The following is a 25,178-nucleotide window of genomic DNA, read 5'->3' as shown; positions in this document are numbered from 1 at the left end:
ATGTTTTTTACAGTGTGTTCTGGGGACAGGCAGCTAGCAGATAGTGAGGAGATGTTTTTTACAGTGTGTTCTGGGGAAGGGCAGCTAGCAGATAGTGAGGAGATGTTTTTTACAGTGTGTTCTGGGTAAGGGCAGCTAGCAGATAGTGGGAAGATGTTTGCTGCATGTGACAATAAATGTTGTAGCCTAAACACGTGACATCCAAGGCTATTATAGTTTTGCATTTTTTATTAGTTTTTATTTTTATTTTATTTAGACTTTTTGTTTTGTAGTTTAGTTTTAGTTAGTTTTAATTTTTAGAAAATGCTCAGTTTTAGTTTTTTTGTATTTTTATTACTTTTAGTCTTAACTACTTATTAACACTGATTAACACATTGTGGATTACTTGTTGACATTCCTCCTGAACTACATCACAATGTGTTTTAATTCAAAAGTAAGAAAAGCACAGCTCTGTTAAATATCTCTCACGAAATTCTGACCACTGAGGTTTGCATAGTGATACTGTAAAATTGAACTGTAAAACTGAACATTCATTCATCAGTATGCTTCACCATGCACATTAAGTCAAGAAATGACTAATTCACCCTACAATTATTCCTTGGTCGCATTTTTTAAACCACCTTAAACTGAGAAAAATGAACAGGCTTTAATGGTCACTGCTCTGCATAAACAGCATGTAAATTAGCACCACTCTCCTCAGTTACTTCCTTTTCTTTCATTGGAGGGGAAAAAGAAGTGATCCTGTGTATATTCAGACAGCCCTGACCTTTCTTGCGACTGAATCTTCCATCTAATGAGAAAATTATGATGAGACAGAACAAATGAAAGCGTCCGTTATTAATATGAATGTAAAAAAAGAAATGTTGTCCTAGACGTCAGGCTGGAAAGTAATTTCCATAAAATAAGTTCCTACGCAGCGTAATTACGTGGCTCTGACGGCAAGTCAGTCAAGTCCTTTAGTGGGTGATTATTTTTGTATAGAATGAGTCTGATGCAAGTGTTTGAACAGGATCTCTTTATCCAAATTGAAGAGCAGAGGCCCAGAGGCACTTGTCTCTAGCTGTCAGCTGAATAAATATAACCAGTGGGAGAGCATCCTTGGACACCTCCTCCTGATATGATCCCTCTCAGCAACTTCCATCTCCTCTGAACCATTCGTTGCACGATCGATTTCATGAGATCAATGGGGGTGCTCCATTGTTTTCTGTCCTCTCAGCTTTTTTTTTACAAGTTGCTCTGCTTGTAACATCTTTATATATCTTTACAGTTATAGAAAAAAAAATCTTACCTAAAGGTCCACTTACCAGCTGTTTTTGCAACTCAAACAACATCTGACAGCAGAGGGAGTTTGTCACTGACCATTGTTTATTATTGATTTATTACAATTAAATAAACTCAAGTAAAATAATAATATACAGAAAATGAAATACAGCACAATGACCACAAGATTCTGCAAGTCTGTAAAGGGTCAGTTCACTTAAATTACAAAAAGACTAACTGATTTACCTCTAGTGTTAATGCAGATAGTTTTTTTTTTTTTTTAATGGGGGAGAATTAAATTTCCTTTAAGGTGTTAGTTTAAGGTGAAACAAAAAAAGCAGCTGTAGCCTCTCTTTCCGGAAAAAGCGTCCCTGTTCCTGTTATATTGCATTAACCAGAGATTACAATGGCGGTAGTATTTCTTGGATGGATAATTCTGCAGTTTTGAAAGTGGAACGAGATGTTGCTGTGAGCAGCACACATAAAATTCCAATTACCTCCACTTTATTGGGGAAAACGTGGACATATGAAACCTGAATTGCGCTTGGGTAAAAACCTTGTATGTCCAAAACTGTTGTTTTTAAAAGAATTGAAAAAAAGGCAAATTTGAATACCTTTTAGTTGAGCTATTTGTCTCAGACAAAGTCAGACCAAATCCCTGTTTACATGTGTTAAAAAAATATATTTTTTTTAAATCCACAGACAGACTTAAAGGGTGACCAGTAGCATTAATTTATAAAAAGAAATTAAAATAATAAAATATGGAGGTACAAGGTTTCTGCCTGACAGCAAAGATGTGTTCTATTTTTCTTGTAATGTGTGTGAACGGCTCCTTTTAATCCTAAACTAACACTTTAAAACTGCTGTTAGCAGATATGTTTGCTGTAGCAGTGAGTGTCTATTTCTGAGCTCAAGCACAAAATTCTTCACTGTAAAACGTGACATTTAGTCTTACGGATACGCAAACTACAAAAAAATTCCCCCAGTGTACATTTCTCCGCCAGCAGCAGGTTTCTTCTCCAGCGTGTTCAGGTACCACTGCAGGTTTGCCAGATGTCCCTCATTTTCGGCCGGATTTCCGTTACCTTTCACTTTTTTTGTTTTGGCGTTCTATCCCCCTGGTGGATTTCTGAGGACTATGGTCAACTTCTCCTCAGATCTCTGCAGAGTAAATCCAGACAGCTAGCTAGACTATCTGTCCAATCTGAGTTTTTTCTTGCCTGACTAAAACAACCTTACACTTGTTCCACCAAAACATGTTCCTTTCCGAGGTTATTTTGCAGCGGCACCGTCATTGACTCCTACGTTTAGCTTCGCCCAAGACGATTGTGATTGGTTTAAAGAAATGCCAATAAACCAGAGCACATTTTTCCTACAATCCCAATATGCTGTATCATCTAGTCAGACCTTCCTCCACTGTGCTGTGGAGGAAGGTCTGGCAATTCGAGACTGCTTTCAGACCTTCTTCATCCCAATCCCCCGCTCTGCATCAACACCACAGCTGCATTTCCCAGGGGATTTGAACAGGCCGTTGTGGGTTTACATCTCCCCATGGCATCAACCACTAGGCTCTGAATACCTCCCGCTGCCATGCACCATTATCATTGCAGAGCCAGCTCATTAACACCCGCTGTAGTAGAGTGATGAGTTCACACTCACTGCAGCAGTTTCTCAGTTTTAACCATGTCTCCTCTCTCTGTTCGCCATGCCTTTTAGGCTCTGCTAGATTGGTTTGGGCAGGCAAGTCTCATTGCATGAGCTTTTCAAACAAAGCTTGTTTCCATGGTGACCACCTTTACCCTTCTTATGCTACTTTTTATGGCAGCGGAGCACATAATGCATCTGCAGTCATATATCCCATCTCCAGCAGTCCCGGCCTAGTGTGTGCATTATATCATTTGAGTGTATGCATAACAACCTGCAAATCAAATCGGCCTTTTGATTACTCTGTTGGAGTAGTAGACATATTATGTCTATAAAAAAAACAGCAATGTTTTCTGTCAAAGATGAGCTCTGACTGCTGAGACATACATCTGCTGCTGTTTGACCTCTCCCTGGCATTCAGCTTCACACCACTGTCATCTTTTCTCTCCGTCTACGGGAGTTCCCCCCCCCCCCCCCCCCCCCCCCCCCCCTTTTGTCTCTCTATCACATTTTCTTGAAATGATAAGTTAAGGTGCTAGGACATCAAGACCTTTCTCCACTCATGTCCGCCTGTACAGTACTGTAATGCTACTCACGGCATCCGGCTGCATAGACCTCTTGGTACTCATTTGACACAGTTGTGTCTTTATATTGTTGGTATTCTGGAAATGTGCTTCTTCTCCACCAAATCCATGTATTCTTATGACTGATATAGCAGATTTATCTGACTCACAGTCATTTCCTTCTCCAGTCACCTGTAACTTTATCGACTTCAAGGTTGTGGCAGATTCAAGTCATTGGAATATCCACTTCCCTTACAGTAACACAAAGCAATGCATTATTGTACCAGGGACTCTTTTTGTTGTTGCATGTCATTCCTTTCCATCTCCCCATGCCCTGCCTCAAACTATTTTGCTGTCTGATAATGGCAACTGCCCCAAAAAGAGCTTAGTTTCTGCAGCTGAGACAAAATTAGCTCACTCTTGTCAACTCAAGTTATAGTCTACAAAGGCTCAATTTTTATGACAACAGGCAGCACAGTACAAGCTTGTCTGCACAGAAGCGTCTTTCAATACCTAGCCACAAACAGTAAATAGCAGTAAGGATTTGTTTCTGCTGCTGCAACTCATCATATTGAGCGAGACATGGATGATTGGAGCACCGCTGCCTCTGCATACAAAGGGTTACACGGAGTCAGCCGCAGTCTAAAAATAGACTGTTGCTCTCGTCTGCCTCTGCACAAGCCTCTATGGATCTCTGCCCTTAAGCTCTTGCACGTGAGGTAAAAATAACCCTCTTTGTGAAAACATACACACACACACACACACACTTGGTACGTTCTTCGCTCTCAGCCACCCCCTGTGACATAACACAATTGCTGGCTTTTAAAAAAGATACAGAAAAGGCACTGATAAAATGTTTGTTTTTTAAATGTTCTGTTAAGGGCATAATTCAAACTGTGCACGTTGCTCACAGCTTGCTTACAGTCACACACTAGTGAACGCACATTGTAGTAAAACAGCAAGTCAACAATAAAATCTCTATCACAAATAAGTTAAACACCTTATAGTAGCAGCTGCAGTACTACAGCAGCAGGAGTTGACTGAAAACAAGCAGATGACATCAGGGATTTTTTGTTGTTGTTGTTGTCCGTGTTTGAGTTTACAGACCTCCAGGTTGGCATGATCCATGGCTTTGCAGTGGTCAGATGAAAGCAACCCTATGTGCTTCAATGTGATTATCATGTACTTTTGGTCTGAGGCAACACAGCATTTAATTAGGAGGGGTCATTTCACTGTGACCGGCTCACCCTAAGCTGGTGTTATTACTGCTATTATTAAAGGCTTCGCTGCCACAGCTTAATGCACGGTGGGGTAATTGGCAATATAGTGTCAGAAGTCACACCTAGTGGACAGGATGATATTAAGTGCTATAGGTCTGGTTTGCTTTTAGATGTTTTTTAGCAGAAAAGCAACATGGAACAGTTGTAGACCTCAGTCATACTTGGTTCAAATCCACTCTCATAATTGCTCTTAATTAGGAGTGTAAGTTTGTGTGTTAATCAGAAAACTGCATATAATGCATTGATTTAACATTTGTCTTAATACAATGTGATTTAACAAACAGCCAAGCAAATGTTGGTTGTACTGGCTTTCTTCCTGGTTGTCTTTCATGCTCAACTATCTGTTGATTAGTTCCTCTAAAGTTTTGGATGGAAGACACTTTGGGAATGCACATGGTGTTGTGGAGCTTTAAATCGCTGCCTGAACCTGATTGGGACCGTTCTACAAATGTCTGTTTACACACTAAACAAATGTAATTTGACTTTAGTTTGTAATTAATTTGTTTATTTATATATGAAGTGGAAATTCGGCTTCTGCCCAAAACTGCAAACGTTATTCAGGTCGGGCCTGGACAGAAACTATGCGGGTTCATCTAGGGCCAGGCCTGATTTTCTGGACCCTTAGCTCTAGCAAATGGTAAACACATGGACCAGGGGTCAGGAGCTTAAACAAAATGGGTGTTTTGACATCCCCAAGTTAAAATTCCAGAATTTACAGCAATGATTGTTTTGGGGAAAAACTTGTGTGTGGGGCAGTTGAGTGAAATGAGCAGTCAAACAGGTTTTGGTGATTATGTGATGGGAAAGCCATGAGTAACTTACTGAAATCTACATGTAAAGAAGTCACAATGCCCACTTCACATTTTAATTCTGATCAATCTTGTTTCAGTTCACAATTTTGCGGGAACCAATCACAAACTGGCTTATCTACCTGGCAAGCTATTGGCGGGTTTAACACGATGACGATAAAGAAGTGACCAAGCAGCTCCTTGTTTACTTTCAACATAGCGGCCACCGAAGCTCAGCAAACCCTTTCACCCTTTCTGTTTGGGTTTCTGTTTTAGCTACAGAGTGAGACATCCCACTTCTATTCCATCTTTGTTGGGAGTCGCACATGCGCAGTAGCCAGTGAAGATCACATTAGCTAGCTAACGCTTTCTCCAACTTTGGTCAATACAAGGCAGGATTAGCTGGGAGACGTCTTCTGAACTAGTGTGTGTTGTAGCAATGTTTTGCAGTTGAGAACGAGCTAGCATGCTTGTGCTAGCATGCTACGGTTAGCCACCTTGTCTCGGCTAGTGTTGTAAAAAGCTGTGCAGATTTTGAAAAGCTCACCCAGAGACTGAAGGCAGGATACATTCAGAAACCTGTATCTCACACAAAACAGCATGGGTCTTTTTTTTTAAGTGGAGAGAAGTTTGAATTTGCGTGGAAGCAAAAAGGGATTTTTCTCTAATATGGGTACTTTAAACCCTGCTATCTACACCTCTACTTGGATAACGAAGGTGAATACTTTTGATACCTATGCACCTTACACATATGCCACTTGGCGAGTAGGAAGTCCTGCAGACTGACATGCTGAAAAGAAAACAGACTTCTCTATCTGTATGCATAGACACGGATAACATTGCTTATTTCTGCGGGTTTGTCTTTCATCTCTGCATTGTCTTGTGATTCTAACCGATTCACAGCTCACGCATTTTAAGCAGATAGAAATTTGGATGAAACATCCATCAAATCTCCTATCTTCCAATGCTGCCTTTTTCTGCCAGGGAAATAAAGGCCATGTAGGTTGTTACCAGCAACATGTTAGAGATGTTCCACGGTGGCTCAGGCTCAGCACACAGGTTGCTATTAAAAAGCCTCGTAATACGCTAGATTAGTCCCCAGATATGACCTAATCCTTGAAAGACTCCATAGTCAAATCAATGGAAAATGAAGATGGTGGGAGTAGTAGTGTGAGATTGGCCTGGTAATGCACTCCTGCCTCAGTAGAAAGCACTTTTAGGTGTGTCTGGGGGTTGGTCTCTGCTACAGTTACAACTACTGCTCTATAGACGTCTTTTATTGTCACTGCTTCACTGGTACATCAATAGGTTTTATAATCGTTTTAAAAGGTTTTTGCTGTTTTACAAAAAGGTTTCCATTAAGTTTCATTGCAGTAGCAAGTGGTAAACTTGTTTTCAAATCATGTTAGCCGTCAGGTTGCTATTACCTTGGAACGTTTTTTGGAACTTTTGCACTTTTTTCAGTTAAGGCCTGGTCTCTGCAGCATTTCAAATGGTGACATGTATTCTGTCTCATGGGCCTCATGCTTTCTTAGTGGCTTATTCAAAATGCAATAAACAAATGTCTGGGGGAAGACACAAAGCTAGTGCTGAACAGTCACATGCAAATTAATCAACTATTTTATTATTAATTTTTATTTGCTGCTACTATTAATAATGTAAAAATAATGTAAAAGTAATTTACATTATTTTAAATTGTATATCTCTCAAACTGTTGATTGGACAAACATTTTCACCCTCTTTGGTTGAGAAATTGGGATGGACCAAACCTTTGTCAATTTAGTTCTGAAGTTTATAACTGTCACTCATAAGTCATAAAACTAGTGTGGAATTTTCTTTTGATTAGTAATAGTTACCACTGTAGTCTATTGCTCAGTATAAACTAGCAAGTATCATGAGGTGAGCACATTAAAATCAACATAGAACATTATTTTCGAATACAGAACACACATAGCCTCCTATAAGAAATGTAAAGATACTGCCTCCATTAGCCATGATAGTCTACTGGTAACTTATTGGACCCATAAATGTTGTTTCTTATTAACCTTTTTGATTGAAATGTCATCTACAGGACTAGTGGATGAATTTAAGCTTGGTGGCTAAAAGTTGCATGTTTGGCAAATTGAGTAATTAGATTAATAAGCTAATAAGAGCAGGGAATAATTAAGATAGTTATTGCCAGACCTATTGCCACAACGCTCATCTCTCATTCCCAACAGAACCAAATAGGCCTGCCTTATTGCACGATCCAAATTTTCAAACTTGTTGAAAGTATTCGGCCCCCTTGAACTTTTCAACCTTTTGACACATTTCAGGCTTCAAACATAAAGATATAACATCTTTATTTTTTGCGAAGAATCACCAACAAGTGGTTCACAATTGTGAAGTGGAACGAAATCTATTGGATAATTTAAACCTTTTTAGCAAATAGAAAACTGAAAAGTGGTGCGTGCAAAATTATTCGGCCCCTTTACTTTCAGTGCAGCAAACTCACTCCAGAAGTTCAGCTAGAATCTCTGAATGATCCAATGTTGTCCTAAATGACTGATGGTGATAAATAGAATCCACCTGTGTGTGTGATCAAGTCTCTGAATAAATGCACCTGCTCTGTGATAGTCTCAGGGTTCTGTTGAAAGAGAGAGCATCATGAAGACCAAGGAACACACCAGGCAGGTCCGTAATACTGTTGTGGAGAAGTTTAAAGCCGGATTTGGATACAAAAAGATTTCCCAAGCTTTAAACATCCCAAGGAGCACTGTGCAAGCGATCATTTTGAAATGGAAGGAGTATCAGGCCACTGCAAATCTACCAAGACCTGGCCGTCCCTGCAAACTTTCAGCTCAGACAAGGAGAAGACTGATCAGAGATGCAGCCAAGAGGCCCATGATCACTCTGGATGAACTGCAGAGAACTACAGCTGAGGTGGGAGAGTCTGTCCATAGGAAAACAATCAGTCATACACTGCACAAATCTGGCCTTCATGGAAGAGTGGCAAGAAGAAAGCCATTTCTCAAAGATATCCATAAAAAGTCTCGTCTAAAGTTTGCCACAAGCCACCTGGGAGACACACCAAACATGTGGAAGTAGGTGCTCTGGTCAGATGAAACCAAAATCCAGCTTTTTGGCCACAATGCAAAACGTTATGTTTGGCATAAAAGCAACACAGCTCATCACCCTCAACACACCATCCCCACTGACAAACATGGTGGTGGCAGCATCATGGTTTGGGCCTGCTTTTCTTCAGCAAGGACAGAAAATATGGTTAAAATTGAGGGGAAGATGGATGCAGCCCAATTCAAAGCCCATTCTGGATGAAAAGCTATTGAAGTCTGCAAAAGACCTGAAACTGGGACGGAGATTTATCTTCCAACAAGAAAATGATCCCAAACATACAGCGAAATCAACAAAGGAATGGTTCACAAATAAACGTATCCAGGTGTTAGAATAGCCAAGTCAAAGTCCAGACCTGAATCCAATCGAGAATCTGTGGAAAGAACTGAAAACTGCTGTTCACAAACGCTCTCCATCCAACCTCACTGAGCTCGAGCTGTTTTGCAAGGAAGAATGGGCAAGAATTTCAGTCTCTCGATGTGCAAAACTGATAGAGACATACCCCAAGCGACTTGCAGCTGTAATCGCAGCAAAAGGTGGCTCTACAACGTATTAACGCAAGGGGGACGAATAATTTTGCACGCACCACTTTTCATATTTTTATTTGCTAAAAAAGTTTAAAATATCCAATAGATTTTGTTCCACTTCACAATTGTGTCCCACTTGTTGGTGATTCTTAACAAAGAATATTTTTTTCATACCTTTATGTTTGAAGCCTGAAATGTGTCAGAAGGTTGAAAAGTTCAAGGGGGCCGAATACTTTCGCAAGGCACTGTATCAACATCAAACCTCCCCAGTTGATTACTTACATTAAGAAAAATAAAAACCTTTGAGACTGATTTTTGTGTGAACAGTCCTGGTCAAAAGTTTTGAGACTGACACAAGGTTTGGATTTCCCAGAGTTATCTCACTCTGTGTTTGTAGATCATTTTGTCAAATGTTACTACGGTATACTGAAGTATAATCATAAGCATTTCATAAGAACCAAAGGCTTTTATTGACAATTACATTCAGTTAATGCATGTTATGCAAATGTTTTAGAGTCAACATTTGCAGTGTTGACCCTTCTTTTTCAAGACCTCTGCAGTTCACCTTGGCATGCTGTTCGTTAACTTTTGTGCCACATTCTGACTCATGGCCGTCCATTCTTGCATAATCAATTCTCAAAGTTTGTCAGAATTTGTGGGGTTTTATTTGTGCGCCCGCCTCTTGAAGATTGACCACAAGTTTTCAATGGGATTAAGGACTGGGCAGTTTCCTGGACATGGACCAAAAATGTTGATGTTTTGTTCCCTGAGCCACTTGGTTATCACTTTGGCCAAATGGCTAGGTGTTCATCACACTGGAAAAGACATTGTTGGGCACAAAACTCTTTTTGGATGGTTGGGAGAAGTTGCTCTCGGAGGATGTTTTGTACCATTATTTATTCATGGCTGTGTTTTTAGACAAAAGTGTGAGTGAGCCCACACCCTTGGCTGAGAAGCAACCCTGCACATGAATGGTCTTAGGATATTTTACTGTTGGCATGACACAGGACTGATGGTAGCGCTCACCCTGTCTTCTCCGGACAAGCTTTTTTCCGCGTGCCCCAAACAATCGGGAAAGGGATTCATCTGAGAAAATGACTTTGCCTCAGTCTTCAGCAGTCCAATCCCTGTCCCTTCTGCAGAATAATAATCTGTCCCTGATGTTTTCCTGGAGAGAAGTGGTTTCTTTGCTGCCCGTCTTGACACCATGCCATCCTCCAAAAGTCTTCACCTTACTGTACGTGCAGATGCACTCACACCTGCCTGCTGCCATTCCCAATCAAGCTCTGCACTGGGGGTGCCCAAGTCCCGCAGCTGAATAGACTTTAGGAGTCGGTCCTGGTGCTTGCTGGACTTTCTTGGACGCCCTGAAGCCTTCTTCACAACAACTGAACCTCTCACCTTGAAGTTCTTGATGGTTGAGAAATGGTTGATTTAGTTGTAATCTTACCAGCAGCAATATCTTTGCCTGTGAAGCCCTTTGTGTCCAAAGCAATGATGACAGCACGTGTTTCTTTGCAGGTAACCATGGTTAACAGAGAAAGAACAATGATTTCATGCACCACCCTCCACCCTTCCAGTCTGTTATTCTAACTCAACCAGCATGCCAGAGTGATCTCGAGCCTGGTCCTTATCAACACTCTCACTTGTGTTAACAAAATAATCAATGACATTATTTCTGCTAGTCCATTAGTGGCAGGGCTAAAATGCAGTGGAAATGTTTTTTATCGAAACAGGGACTTTCAAATTGCCATCATAAAAATTGAGGCAGCAGACTTTGTAAAAATTATTATTTGTCATTCTAGAAACTTTTGACCACGACTGTAGTTTGAAGTCTCAAAAAGTATTACGCGTTAGCAGTTAATGTAGCCGCACCACACAATTTGACAAATACAATTTTATAAATGAGACACATGCAGCCCGTTTAACATTAAGTCAATCAGTCAACCCAAGTTAAAGTGAATTACATTTACAAGTACTATGCAAAACTCTTTTCACTGCTGTAATGCTAAATGTTTGCTGTTGGTTTTCATCTTTGGAAAACATTCCTTTCCATATTGCAGCTCTTTCGAAGCATTAATTTAAAAGTGGCCATCTGTCTCTATGTAATTACCTGTCCAAAGAAAACCAGTCGCAGGCCTCACCAGGCACCGTCTTCCTTAGGACCCATTTGCATTGTTGCAAAGTGGTATTTTTAGACTTAATGTGTCATTTGTGCTTTTGAAGAGGACTGAGGAGAAGCAGTGCCCATTCGAAGATGGGACTTCAGTCAGTGACATAAGCCCAATGCAACTAATCTTCAAAGTCGGGTGTATTCAAGTGAGTCGCAGGCACAGCATGAACAGGAGCTTTCCTGTGGTCTTTGTTTTGAAGTCTTAATTGTTATTTAATTTGTGTCCTGCTTTGTGGTAAAAGCTGTGTGATAATTGCATTGCCTTTTCTCCTCCAGCTCATTTTGGTGTACTGTATGTGTCTCTGGACTTATCAAAATAGCTTTTTTCTTGTAGTGTATTTTCATTAATGATTCACAATATTGTATGTAAGACAGACGAGGCAGCAGATCACCTGTAATGATACTCACGTGCTCTAAGCACGATGACCAAACAGACATGTTTCGCAGTAGTTTTCAAGATTCTGGACAACTCTACTGTCAACTCCACTGTCAGGGATACACAGAATATAAAAGAAACATGTTAATGTCAATATGTATACTGAAATCTTTGATTACTTTAGGGTTTACTTTAACCCCACACAATTCTACTATGAATGAAGGCATCAGAATTTTGTAGGATTTAAACATTATTTATTGTTTGAACAATAATAAGGCCTCCTTTTTAGACTTAAAGTTTTTTGACTTAATTCGTATAATATTTTACAAATATATTGATTTTATTTCTATCATTTAGGCTTTCAAAATAACAGAAAACAAAAAATGGCGTCTGCAAAAGTTTGGGCGCCCCTGCAGTTAATACCTTGTGACCTTTCTTCTCCAAATGTACCTTTGCTTATTCCGGCCAAAAGGTTCTATTTTAACCTCATCGGTCCACAGAACCTGTTTCCACACTGCATCAGGCTTGTCTATATGTTCATTTGCAAACTTCCAATGCTGATTTTTGTGGTGAGGACGTAGAATAGGTTTTGTTTTGAAGGCTCTTCCATGAAGACCATGTTTGTACAAGTATCTCTTTATAGTGGAATGGTGTACCACAACTCCAGTGTCTGCCAGGTCTTTCTGGATGGATTGTGCAGTCAAACGTGGGTTTGGACTTGCTTTTCTCACAATCCTGCAAGCTGTTCTGTCTAGTATTTTTCTTGGTCTTCCAGATCTTGCTTTAACTTCCACTGTTCCTGATGACGGCCATTTCTTAATTACATTCCGAACAGAGGATATTGGCATCTGAAAACTTTCTTATAGCCTTCTCCTGCTTGTGAGACTACTGTGAAACTATTTTCAGTTTCAGTTTTCTAGACAACTACTTAGGAGAAGCCATGGTGCTGATTGTAGGGGTAAGGTCAGGCGATTCTGGGCATTTAAAACCTTAAGATTAACATCACCTGGTCCTTCCAGACAAGGATTGACAACAATCCATGACACTGTCAGGTCTCAACTTTTCAAAGAGGGCGATGCATGCTAGAAACTCTGCAGGGTGCCCAAACTTTTGCAAACACAATTTTTTTGTTTTCTGTTATTTTGAAAGTCTAAATGGAAATAAAATTAACTTTTGTGACATTTGAATGTCTAATCTGTCATTTGATGCCTTTTGGAGATTTTTTCATCTTTTCTTGGCTTCTTTGTGCAGATTATTACAAATTGTTACCTGGGGTGCCCAAACATTTGAGCCCCACTCTATCCCAGAAATATTCAAATATATATAATTTTCATATGCAATCTCACCAATACACATAAATGCCCAAAGATTTATTCAAGATTTTAAATGTTATTCATTGTATAAAAAACATCAATAGTGGCTGACAGACAGCGGAACAAGCTGTCATAAGGACAAAGATTATTAACACTTTTTTGGACGGACTATAAACAGTGTAAACAGAAATTCAAAAGTTATCCTACTCACCACAGTGAAATGCCATAATGAAAATGCAACAATCGGAAACATTCAACATCTTCGTAGTTTCTTAATGTTGCTACAGCCCTCATTTATGGATACCGTCACTAAACATCAAAGTATATTAAAGTCAGACTTTCTCACTCAAATGATTATTTATCAGAACCAAAAAGTTGTCAAATTATCTCTGTTTGTGTTTTAATAAATCATTTTATTGCTCAGTGACAATCGCTATTGAGAGACAACACAACAAAGCAATGCTTGGTTTAATGAGTCAGACTCTAGTAGAAGAGAATTACGTATAGTTTGTCTTATTTTATCCTGAAATCCTCTTTCCTGTTCACTGATTAAGTTCACACTATTTTTTCCTGATCAACAACTTTGAGTGTGTCCTGATTTAATTGTCTCTCTGCCTTTGCTCTAGTCTACTTTTAAAACAAGCCTTATGCATTGATCAATGTGAGTGAGACCCGTTTGTTGGAAACTATCAAAGCAATTTTGATTAGTTAAAGCAGACAGTATGTAGTCTATGCATGGCTTGTGAGTTGAATGTCTTCTCAGCTTTTGTTTATTCTCTTTCCTGTAACCTTATATAAAACCCTAGCTAGAAACTCACGCTGGTCAGAAAGAATCCTACAGCATCTTGTGAACTTCTTTTTCCACCGCGCAGTTAATAAAATCTGAATCAGCCACTGAATTGGACCTGAGAGAATGTTTTCTTCCACACTCTGGTCAGCCCATCTTCTTATTAGTGCAGCAGAGAATGACTCCTTCGGGAGCTGCCGTGCCCTCTGAACTGGAATCCAAAGATGAACCAACCGATCAATACATGGATCCTGTGTTTTCAATTTCAAACGGGATGAATATTACAAACACATTTGTTTGCAGCTTTTAAATATGTTCACTGAGAAATAATTTGCATTAATCAGCATGGTGCCTGTCAAAGTGGTGATTTATCAAGACTTAAAAACAGGAGGTGACACTCTGATGGAGACTCTACCTTCACAGGAACCTCATATTGCAGTTTGGCCTCCTGTGGAGATGGATGTCCAGGTAATTTGCAGTTAGCTGCCCACCTCAAAGTCACATTGTGTCATTTCTCTAAGTAGGGAATAATAGGAGTGCTAAGGGCACAGAAAAATGGCCCAAATGGACGTTTTTTTATGTTCTGTTCCCTCTGTGTGAAGAAGACTCTGATGGTGTCTGTCTCCCAGTTAAATACTTAAAGGAAAGCCTGTCACCCATCATGACACCATGAGAGCCTGAGAATTTTCTTCTTTCCTGCAAAGTGCTGTTGCATTGGGCCCATGCTTTACCGTGCATTTATGTGATTTTTGAGATTATAATATTATAGAGTTTGTATAGCTAACATTTCAGCAAACATTTTCACATTACCACATCCAGAAGTCACAAAGTATCATCAGTATTAATAGTCCAATAATCCCATTTCCTTTGACTCTGTTTAAGTCTCTTCCAGCTCCTTTGAAAAATATGTGGTTTTACTTGACAATGACTAATGCTCTGTGTTGCTGAGGGGAACTGCAAAATTGGGTGATGATTGGATGGGACTTTGTCACTACAAGCAGCTTCTTTCATGTACATTTTGATCAGCAGAGCTTCAAAACAAGACTTTTTCTAAGTCATATGCGTTTAACAGGACATCGTTCAGTGAATAAGAGGCACAAAGGTACTGTAAAACTTGCCCCGCCAACGGCCATTTTTATTAAAGTGGTAGCCCGTAGACGTAGCTGCAGCAACTCCATTTGTTTTTTGTTTTTTTTTCTTCTATTGACTGTACTCACATATTTATAGCGATCAAGATTAATGTTAAAATTGGTTTCTAAGTTAGAACATTTCTCTCTCTACAGAAATTTGTGTAGGCAGAGAAAGAGTAGAATAAATTGGTATTTCCCATTTTGAATGGAGGATTGGATGCCTCATGGCTATTTAGAGGTGGGCTTTGGGGTCATTTAATGCTAACAGATGTGGTATCAGCTTAGTTTGGTACAACAACTCCAATCCTGGATGTGACACTTGCCCCAACCTCAGGCAACGAGAATGCCCTGGCTCTTGTTAATAAATAACATACCAGCAACATGGGGGGGGGGAAGCTTGGGCCTGGGGTGTTTGTTCAAACTAGATAAATAATTTAAGTCTTGCCAAACCACACAAAGCCGCCCACATTGTTCCTATATACAGTGTGTGTGTGTGTGTGTGTGTGTGTGTGTGTGTTTATATATATATATATATATATATATATATATATATATATTCCTTGGACGTAATATTCTGTACATGAAGATGAAGTTCTACTAAAATAGAAATATGTGATTGCATAAAGTCGGCTAGGGTCAGTTAAATGTGTTCATCCAATTATACTTTTGATTGTCAATGAATTAACCCTTTTCTGTGCAACGTTTTGAAACTGTTTTTCTATTTTTAAAGGAGTCATTGTAGTATGAATTCGTTAGCTTACTTTCCAGTCATGTTTGCCATCATATTGCTAAGAGCCAGTGCGCTGTAGGTTCCTGTTTTCACATCACTTGTAGTTCAGGCCTGGTCACACCAACATTTAAAATGGCAAAACCCAGCAGGAAAATAATTACTAGGGCTAGCATGTTCCTGGCTTGTTCATGTGTCAGCTGTTTGCTTGCCAGGTACAGTAGCTCCACTTTTAAGGGCTTGTGACAGGGCTGTAAGTGTTGCTAATTTCAGCCACACCCAATACAATCTGTATTTTGCTAAATACTTGTTACCCAATACAATCTGTATATTGCTAAATACTTGTTATATAATTGATCAAAACTATTTACGTTAGTTGTCTATTGGGAATACTAAATATTTTCTATTCTTGTGAATTTAATATATTTGGGTTTCGGACTGTAGGTCAGGCCAAACAAATAATCTGAAGATGCTGCCCTTGGCTTTTGGAAATTGTGATGGGCATTCATGACTAGTTTATTAACAATTGAAATAATCCCTAGTTGAAGAACTATACTAAATGCAAGCTCCATGAATCTGACTCAAGTCCCTTAAAACGTGTATTAACTCTGTTATGTAACTGTTATGTCATTCCCAGAGTTGGTTACCGTGGATTTTTTTCTTTAAGCAGAAACATGTATCTGTAAATGCTTCTCCCCTCTCCTGCTGCAGGATGGCCATCCAGGTTGACAAGTTTGACTTTGAGAGTCTGCCACAGCCGGACCAGGAGACAGCTCGCTTCACTAACCCCAAGCAGCTGGAGGAGGAACGACAACATGCCCAGGGCTACCAGATCAACAGCAAGCTTGGCATCTGTTGGAGCATCATATCCTTTCAGTGGCTACATGTGGCTAGCATTGCTAGAAAGACGGTAGGAACAGAGGGTAAAGGCTCACATTTAGAATTTGAATGTCCTTAGTCTCTACTGAACCCCAAAAAAAGGTTATTATATTCAATATGTGGTCAAACTATTGAATTATTAAATGAATTATTTTGTTGAGTAGTGTTGTTTGCTGACAATCAGAATAGTGAAAACATGACATCTGGATCCTACATCTGGAGGCCCTCTGGCCAGAAGGGAACTTGTTTGCCTGCACTGACAGATGGGAAAGCGTATGGCAAAGTACTTGCCACTCTGACACTGAGACGTGCTGTCGTAGTGTGTGAATTTTTGAGTGTGTAATGCCACATACTAGCATCAATTTGATACATTTTCCCATAGGTCCTAGTTTGCAGGTGAGCTTTGTGGTTCGACCATTGTACAGTAACTTTTACAGCATTGTCAGCATTTTGCTCTCTGCAGTCTGCTTTTGCTCAGGGTGACAATTCTCTGGAGCTATTCCTTCATACACTGTTGTCTTCTGGCTTGTCATGTACATGTTCACCATTAACCCCAATAACTATTTTGCCTTCAGACTTGAAAAAATAACTAATATAAATAAATAAAATGACTAATAATAAATAAATAGGAAAAAGGTTCCTGGAAAAGTTTCTGCTGTTGAAAAGAGCTACCAGTCATCATGCATATAGTTCCGTATATCAGCCCATAACTCATCACTTTGCTGTTTGAGATTTAAGAACTGCCTTTCAGATTGTTGGTGTACATGGTGTGCAATTATTGACGAATCCCTTCTCTTTGAGCTACAGCAGTTAGCATTATATTTTTCCTTTTTATGAAGGAATAAACACCCCCTTCAATATGTGCATTGTTTTTAGTAAAGTAATTTGGCAGCGTGTAGGCAAGGATGGAGAATGAAAATGACATACAAATATAGCATCCTTTTACTGGAGCAAAAATCTGCCCGAAACAGCCTGTTTGATCATTTCATTAGATCAAGAACATATGTTAATTTTGTAACTTGAAACAAGTTTCTCTTGAAGCTGAACAGAATATAGACAAGCTTTAGGAAGTACGGCATCAACAGACAAATCCTCCGTACACAGGCAACAGCTCACTGTGACTATTTGGGCTATTCGGACAAAAACAAAGAAACATTTAGGAAATGTGCAGCCCTCTAATGTATGGTATGAGAAAGGGGTATCACTCTCTCCATTTTGAAAAATCTAACCAAAAATGAAAAATTTGCCATTTGAAGCCCTTTGTTAAAATACAAGTAGTTTGGATGGAAAATCTCTTGTGTTAAGTCACTTATTCATTCAGCTTGAATGGACCAACGTTGAAATTGTCACAATGTTATTGTTTCAGGCAAAGGGAGATATTTCTGTCTGTGTAGATAGGGACTCAGCTGTCTTACATCCTTGGAATAGCACAATTTCAATTCTGCTTTAAGGGGGGATTTTCCCTTTACAACATGAAAGAAGTCGAGAAATAAAAGATTTGATTACAGTGCGTGTCACACTCCAAAGCACTCAGTTGGCCTTGAGCAACACAACAGTCACTTTAATTTGTAATGTACGAGTTAGTTATTATTCTAACTCCCTGTAAATCTGTCTGAGCTGGCGTAGTACATCCTGATAACGGTTTGTCTAAGCTATTACAGCCAGCCAGAAGCAACAGCAAGTTATATCAAGAGGAGATTGACTTCAGCAGACACAAGTGTAGTTTAGGACTTGTTTTAAAATTGTACAGTTCATCTTAAATGCATTGTTCTCAGCTGTCCTCCTTAAACGCCACTATTTGTGTCATTTTTCTAAACTTAGGTAGGCTCTTCCTAACTGTCAAGACTCCCAGGCTCGGCCCACTCTTTGTTTTACTGCAACATTTGGACGGAAAAGTTGCTGCAAAAAACCTCACAAGCAATCACTTGAATTAATGTTAGCAATGACTTTACCATTCTCTTTTGCTAGGAAGGACTTTGGGGCAAGACATAAGTGTTCAGGGCAACAAACAAAAAAGTGCCAAACTCTGAATGATTGCTGACAGTAAGGTTAGTGGGTGGACAAGCAAGAATGTTGATCATCCAAACACTGCTTCTGTGATTGTTCAGCTTTATAGCAATTTAAGGGAATGGACTTGTTGGATGTGTAACCCTAATCCTTTGGCCAAAAATATAGATAATGCAATGTAGCTGAAAGTGGATTTCACCCCTAATTGGTGTGCTTACTCTTAGGATATGAAATCCTGTTTCACAAAACCACAGCTAAATGAATCCAATTATGCTTACACAGTATATTTTGCAGGTAGACCCATCCACAGTAAGGTATGGTGTTCACATGACCCATAACCCAACCCATTTTCAAATGTATCCATTTAAAATCAGATTTAAAGTGATAGTTTGGCTTTTTCGACGCAGGGTTGTAAGAGGTAAAGTTAGACCCAGCAACAGTGGGGTCAGTGGAACATTAATGTTAGACCCAGCGCGCTCTTCAGCTCATTCTCTGTAACCGATGCAGCATAAAAGCACGACGGAACCAGCAAGCCAGCCAGCCAGCCAGCCAACATTAGCTTGCTAACTCCGCTTTAACGTTACCCTGTCGTCACATCGTTGAAAGGAAACAAGCCGAAAACAGATGTTACTCGTGCTGATAGCAGTATGCTTTGTGTGGATGAAGCACGAAGTAAATGTGACTTATTTAGCGACCAGCTCTCTGCGTCGTAACCTCACTACTCCATTGCTCGTTTGTTCGTCAGCTATTGTAAAACCTCTGAGTCTGTAGGAGGAAAAAAAAAGTCAATACCAACATTTAGCGGCAAAATGTATTGGTCTTTCTACACAATTTTTTTAGATATAGTATAATTTTAAGTTCACCACTACCTCTGGTGATACACTGCACACCGGCGTGAAAAGTGTTACTTTGCATTATGGAGTCTGGAGATCCTTTTTCCTGTTGAAGGGAAAATCTATTCCTGGAACACGTTTGTTTCTATTGTTTCAACTGAATTTTATTAATGTTTACTTTGTTTGGATGCATTTTATGCTGCATTAGCAAAGCATAAAAACAGTTATAAAATGATAAATCTTTACACTGACAAATGACTTTTGTGAGTGAAACGTAAATCAGCTTGTCCAAAGGACAAGTTCCTTAACAGGTTAACTTCAAGCCCTGTACTGTATGCTGTACTCATAAGGTAGATATTTGTACTCCCTCAGTTGGTTTAGTGAGACAAGTTTACTTACAATTTTCGTCAAACCTATAGTTTCCCTCATTTTTATTTAACGCATAATGTGGTTCTAAGTTTAAGTCACAGTAAAGTAAAAAAAAAAAAAAACTACTACTCTGCAGCATCATTGCAGCCAGGAAATTACTGTACTGGTGCTTTACCGACACATTTAAATTTCCCCTCAACCCGTTTTGTATTAAAAAAAACTTAATATCTCGCTTTTAACAATTTACAGTTGCAGTTTTAGCCATTTATAATCACAGTGTAAAATATGATGTACTTTTTTTTCAACTCCTAGTGTTGCTGCAAGTAACTGTGTGTGTGTGTGTGTGTGTTTGTGTGTGTACACAGCAAAGTTCCTCATGTTGATTAGTTGTTGATATGCACCAAGCGTCTCCATCATGTTGCCCTTAACTGTACCCACCCCTCCCTGCGGCGCCGTGGAGAGGCCAGTGTGGAGGGAGTCCTCAACCAGCTGGTCCTGGAGCATCTACAGCTCGCTCCTTTGCAGTGGGGTGAGTCTCGTGTGTGTGTGTGTGGTCTAGGTATAGCTACATTTGTGGGGACCAAAAACTGTGAAAACAGTATACTTATGGGGACCTGACTGCCTTGTGGGGACCAAAATGCTGGTCCCCATACCGTTAAAGGGCTTTTTGAGGACTAAGACTTGGTTTTAGGAGTAGGGTTAGAGTTAGGTTATGGTTAGGGTTAGGGTAAGGATTAAGGTTAGGCATTTAGGTATGGTTAAGGTTAGGGTTAGGGGCTAGGGAATGCATTATGTCAATGACTGGTCCCCACAAAGATAGCCAGACACGACTGTGTGTGTGTGTGTGTGTGTGTGTGTGTGTGTGTGTGTGTGTGTGTGTGTGTGTGTGTGTGTGTGTGTGTGTGTGGGTTTATGCGTGTGTCTCTCCATGCTTGTGAGATTAGGAGTTGTGAAGTTTGTAAACTCCACTTGGCGTGGGCTGGTTACCTGTTTAAGGTATACTGAGGTTTGAAGAAGTCATTGTTTAAAAAACACTAACATTTTCCGTTTCTGCTTTATGAGCTGCTTTTGTGAGTCATCAAGGACAAAAAAGTGCAGGTCAAAATAAAATATATTGTGTTCAATAAAAAAAGTTGGGTTTTTATACCCAGACATTTCAGAATAATACATGTTAAAGCTGTAATTGCAATACTGAAACACTGTGATGTTTTTGCTGAAAGTTATACTGTCAGAATCTCATACTGGCCCATGCCTACACTCCATGTACACTTTTGCTTTACAATATTGTTCTCTTCTGCAATTTGAATTGAAATGAAATGAGAGAAGTTTTCTTCATGTTGCTTTGGATGTTTTGCTTAACACATGTCACTTCTTCCATTTAAAAACAAATTAGATATCCCGTTGTGCTGTCCATATGTGTGTCTGCCAATCACTGTAATCTAAGTGGATCAATAGCCACTCTTTACCTGTCACTTAATGCATAAACCCTTCAGAACTGTTCTCAAGCCATGTTTTTCATTTGCATTCTTAATAGGGTACAGGCTATTTTGGAGAAGTGTAGACAGCAGCTTGGGAAATGTGTAGATCACCGGGGGGACACATCATTTGTAGGAGCACTCTTCGGTCGCACCATCTGTGATCGTCCTCTGAAACCGCTTTTGATTTACTGTGGGTGTTTGTTTTCTGAGATTCCCCGTCCATCTCCCTCTCTGGGCACTGCCAGCATTTTGATTAGTCAGCTGGGGCTGTGCTGCTTTGGCAAAGAGAATGTAGTCTGCAAAACAAGGCAACACAGCAAATCAAGCACGCAAATATAATAATCTATTGGGACAGAAATGGGGAGGGGATGAAGGCAAATAACTTCACTGGATTCACTGTTCTTCAGATGTGTTGGCATTTGACGTGTACCTCAAGCGGCAATTTTGAGATAACACCTTTAGATGGATATTCTGTGTGATGTGTGTAATCTCAGTGCATACAGTTGCAGGGGTTGTTGTTTCCTCACGTCTTCATTTCTGTAAACATAGTGTTGCAGTTCCAGTTGAGGCCTTTTGCAGGTATTGCTGATCAGAAGCCAGATGATTTTCCTCAGCCCATTAGGATGCCTTTATCAGAGTTGCTAAGGCTATTACAGGCTCAATTACCGATCTAGTTCAAGCCTTTCCCCTGTGTCTAAAATCCAATGGATGCTTTTTCATGCCGTTGGGTCTCTCTAAGCCTCGCACTTATACACAGATACTGTAGATGAATATAACTTGCTTGTTAAAAAATTCAGGTTTACACTAGTTGTGTTTAATTGCTCTGGTGTTTATTAAAGCTTTGTGATCTTTTTCGTTTTTCAGTCTTTATGCTATTGATTGAGCCTCTGCAATTGTACAAATTACTGCTGCTCTGACTTAGGAAAAAAAAAAGTACCTTTTATATTCTTTTTTAGTAGAGAGTGGAAGCCGTTTCAATCCATTGAGGAGCTCATGTGATGATTACATCCTTCCCAACCCTAATCTAATACACTTATATTTCTCTAATATTTCTCTGCCATCAGTTCATTTTAAACTCCTCGAGGAGGTGACATAATTCTTCAAATAAAATCTTTTTTTGTCATTTGCCCAAAGACTTTGCCCAAAGTTACTGAGCAGACACTGCCTCATATATGCTGTTTCAGTCTCATCAGTAGAGAGTAAACACATAGATGCTGTTAGGACTACTTCATTGCTATCCTGTGAAATATTGTAAAGCTCTTTTTACCCTTCTTGATCATAAGACTTTAAAGGCGTTGAAGTGGTTGTTCTAACTCTAACACACTTCATTTCCTTGTCTATAAAAACACGTGGACTTCATTATAGATTATTACACTGCTGATGTGTAATGGCAGCATGAGATTTGCGCTATTTGGAAATTGAGTACACAAATTACAAAACATTTTTTAACAAATGTAAACTAGGATCCGCTGTGCACATGTACTGTGAACAAGTGCTTTTCTAGAGCTGCCGTGAGTCATTACCCCCCACCCATGACAGCTCCATGGCAATATTTCCAAGACTGGTGACCCACTGGGCCTAAATTGCCCCCCACCAGGCCTGATTCTGTTACCACAGAAACCTTTTGACTCTACACTAATGCTGCCATCAGTCTGTGACTGGTCCGAGCCTGGCCTTGTTGCTACCGGGCCTGGCCAGTGTCTGTGGAGAATGCTATCCTCGGCTACTCAACTATAAACTAGGTTGAGTAGCAACAACGTGGATACGTTTTTGACGGGGCTCTGCGCTGTGTTTATAATCACACACAGTTTGAAAATCTCATCCACAGGCAGTATACGAGAACATGTTGTCGTATTGCTTTTGTGTGAGCGTGCTACATACCGCTGTTTATCACTGCACTGGTCCACTTGCGTGATTGATGGTTCTTAAACTAATCCAAGAAATGCTTCATATCAATCCACAGTCGACATCCAGCTGCCAACTATACAGCACATTTCTTGTGGTCCATCATTCTGTGGTTTCCCTTCAGCTTTCCTGCTTCTCTTCCTGTAATCATTAGAGAAAAATAGAACTGTTTCTAATTTTGCTCTCAGAGTACTTGAGCGCGGGACGTCCTCCTGGACTTGAGGTCTTTGGAGCATAACGTGTAACTGAGACGACCCTAACGTAGGTCCTGTCAGGATGGAAACAGTTGTCATATCATCGCCCTCTCTATCTGGATGGCAAGTTGTTGAAAAGAAAATGTAGGCCTTAGTCAGTCTGTGTTCAGGTTCTATTAAAGGAAGAACATGAAAAGTGCCGGAATCAGTTACATGGCCTTGTGTTTGTTTACAACCTCATTATTATTATTGAACGGGAAGCAATCGGAGGCCATTAGTAAATGATATTCCTCCGGGCAGGATCAGCCTTACAGTCACGTCAGCACAGCTGCAATAATGTAAGATCACATTTGATGATATTCTCCAAGCAATTACGAATGAATGATGCAAGTATTTTTTTAAATTAGTTACACATTTTGTTTCTGCTTAATTTCAATTGGTGCTGTAATTCACTGAGGGGGCTAGAATGTGAAGCGGATTACTTTTATATTGATGTGGTTTTTGAAGAAAACCAGCAGAAACGGAAGAGAGCACTGCTTTTTCTTCTGTTTTCTCTTTCTTTCCTTCACGACGTCTAGAGAGCACATCTTTTCTTGTAATTTTATTTCTCCTTAGATATGTAGACAGCCTGAGCATTATTTTCTCCCTGTGTTTGTTTGCTTTCAGAAAAACAACCCTTCAAAAACCCTGCTGTTGTGCTTTTGTTTCGGAAAGAAAGTAACTTGGCAAATTTGCTGAAAATGTTTGGACAGGTTTTATGTAACAGGAAAAACCTTGTATATAACATTATGCCTAAAACTCCTTATTACTATAAGTCTGGACTGATGTGTGCCTCTTGCCTGAGTACTGATGTTTTCTGAGTTTATGTGCTTTCCATTGTCATTTGTTCTGCTTCAACAGTAAAAGTCTGTCTGTCACTGATTCTGAAAAAAGCAGTCCAGTAAATTGTATACGTTGAGCATAGCGCTGTTGAAAAGGGTAGACAGTTTTACAAACATTCTAAATGTCAGCAGAGCAGCCTTGGATATTTTCTCAACTCTTGTTTTTTCAGAAGGTTGCTGGCTGATTGGTTTAATTATCTGTGACAAAATTGTATTACGCTCCCAAAACCTATAAGGAGTACTTGTCATCCTTAAAATTGGAGAAGTCAGAGGGAAGACGTTTGACGAGAGGCTGCGGGATGGAACACACTAAATTAGGATCTAGATCAGCTCTTGTTTTTTTCCTACTATTTTCCGCAGCTCATATCAAACCATTGTCTTCTCTTAACCCCTCTCTAATACAGTGCACAGTAGACTTTACATTGTTTAAATACGACAGCAGGGTGACTGAATCTAGTGTTACCAAAGTGAACAAGAAGGCCTATGATTAAATGCTCAATTCATGAGTCCAGCAAACTGAAATGGTCAAGTCCAGAATTGTTTTCTTTTATCATTCATCAGCAAAAGATAATTTAAACCTGTAATCAATCAAATATACTGTAGAGACCTCTGTTGTATTTTAATTTGTTTCCTAGCTTCTTCTATGACAAATTACTACCACGAGCTGTCAATTAATGAAGTAACTCCAAAAAGTATGAATACAGAGTGAGTGTTAAAGTGTGTATCGTAGTAGCTCCATGCTACTACTAGATGTCTAAAAGACCACAGAGTACCTTTAAGTTCAATGAATATGATTTTGTTGTAGTAAGAACGTTTGTTCATAATTATTACATTCATTCTTCATATATATCCCAGCTTGTCATAATAGTCAGTGATATGCTCAACATTCTCTGCTACAATTCTCTCTCTCTCTCTCTCTCTCTCTCTCTCTCTCTCTCTGTCTCTGTCTCTGT

The 25,178-nt window shown here is 39.6% G+C and overlaps 1 protein-coding gene and 1 long non-coding RNA gene across 5 annotated transcripts in view; one reads left to right on the top strand and one right to left on the bottom strand.

Annotated features, from left to right (window-relative positions):
• Nucleotides 1-25,178, top strand: part of trappc9 (trafficking protein particle complex 9) — a 230,700-nt gene that overhangs the window by 131,076 nt on the left and 74,446 nt on the right. For all 4 annotated transcript variants that reach the window (XM_034891409.1, XM_034891408.1, XM_034891407.1 and 1 more), the window contains 2 exons: nt 16,391-16,544; nt 20,206-20,296. In XM_034891409.1, coding sequence (XP_034747300.1) covers nt 16,391-16,544; nt 20,206-20,296 — 245 coding nt within the window. The remainder of the gene's footprint in view (nt 1-16,390; nt 16,545-20,205; nt 20,297-25,178) is intronic.
• LOC117956416 overlaps nt 1-25,178 on the bottom strand; it is a 126,011-nt gene that overhangs the window by 96,485 nt on the left and 4,348 nt on the right. The window contains exon 2 of the long non-coding RNA XR_004659262.1: nt 2,668-2,671. This is a non-coding gene — a long non-coding RNA (uncharacterized LOC117956416). The remainder of the gene's footprint in view (nt 1-2,667; nt 2,672-25,178) is intronic.

This window comes from Etheostoma cragini, chromosome 14, assembly GCF_013103735.1.
Source record: "Etheostoma cragini isolate CJK2018 chromosome 14, CSU_Ecrag_1.0, whole genome shotgun sequence".
Lineage (NCBI taxonomy): Eukaryota > Metazoa > Chordata > Actinopteri > Perciformes > Percidae > Etheostoma > Etheostoma cragini.
Note: the sequence above shows the minus strand (reverse complement) of the source record. Positions and strands in the feature narration are given on the sequence as shown.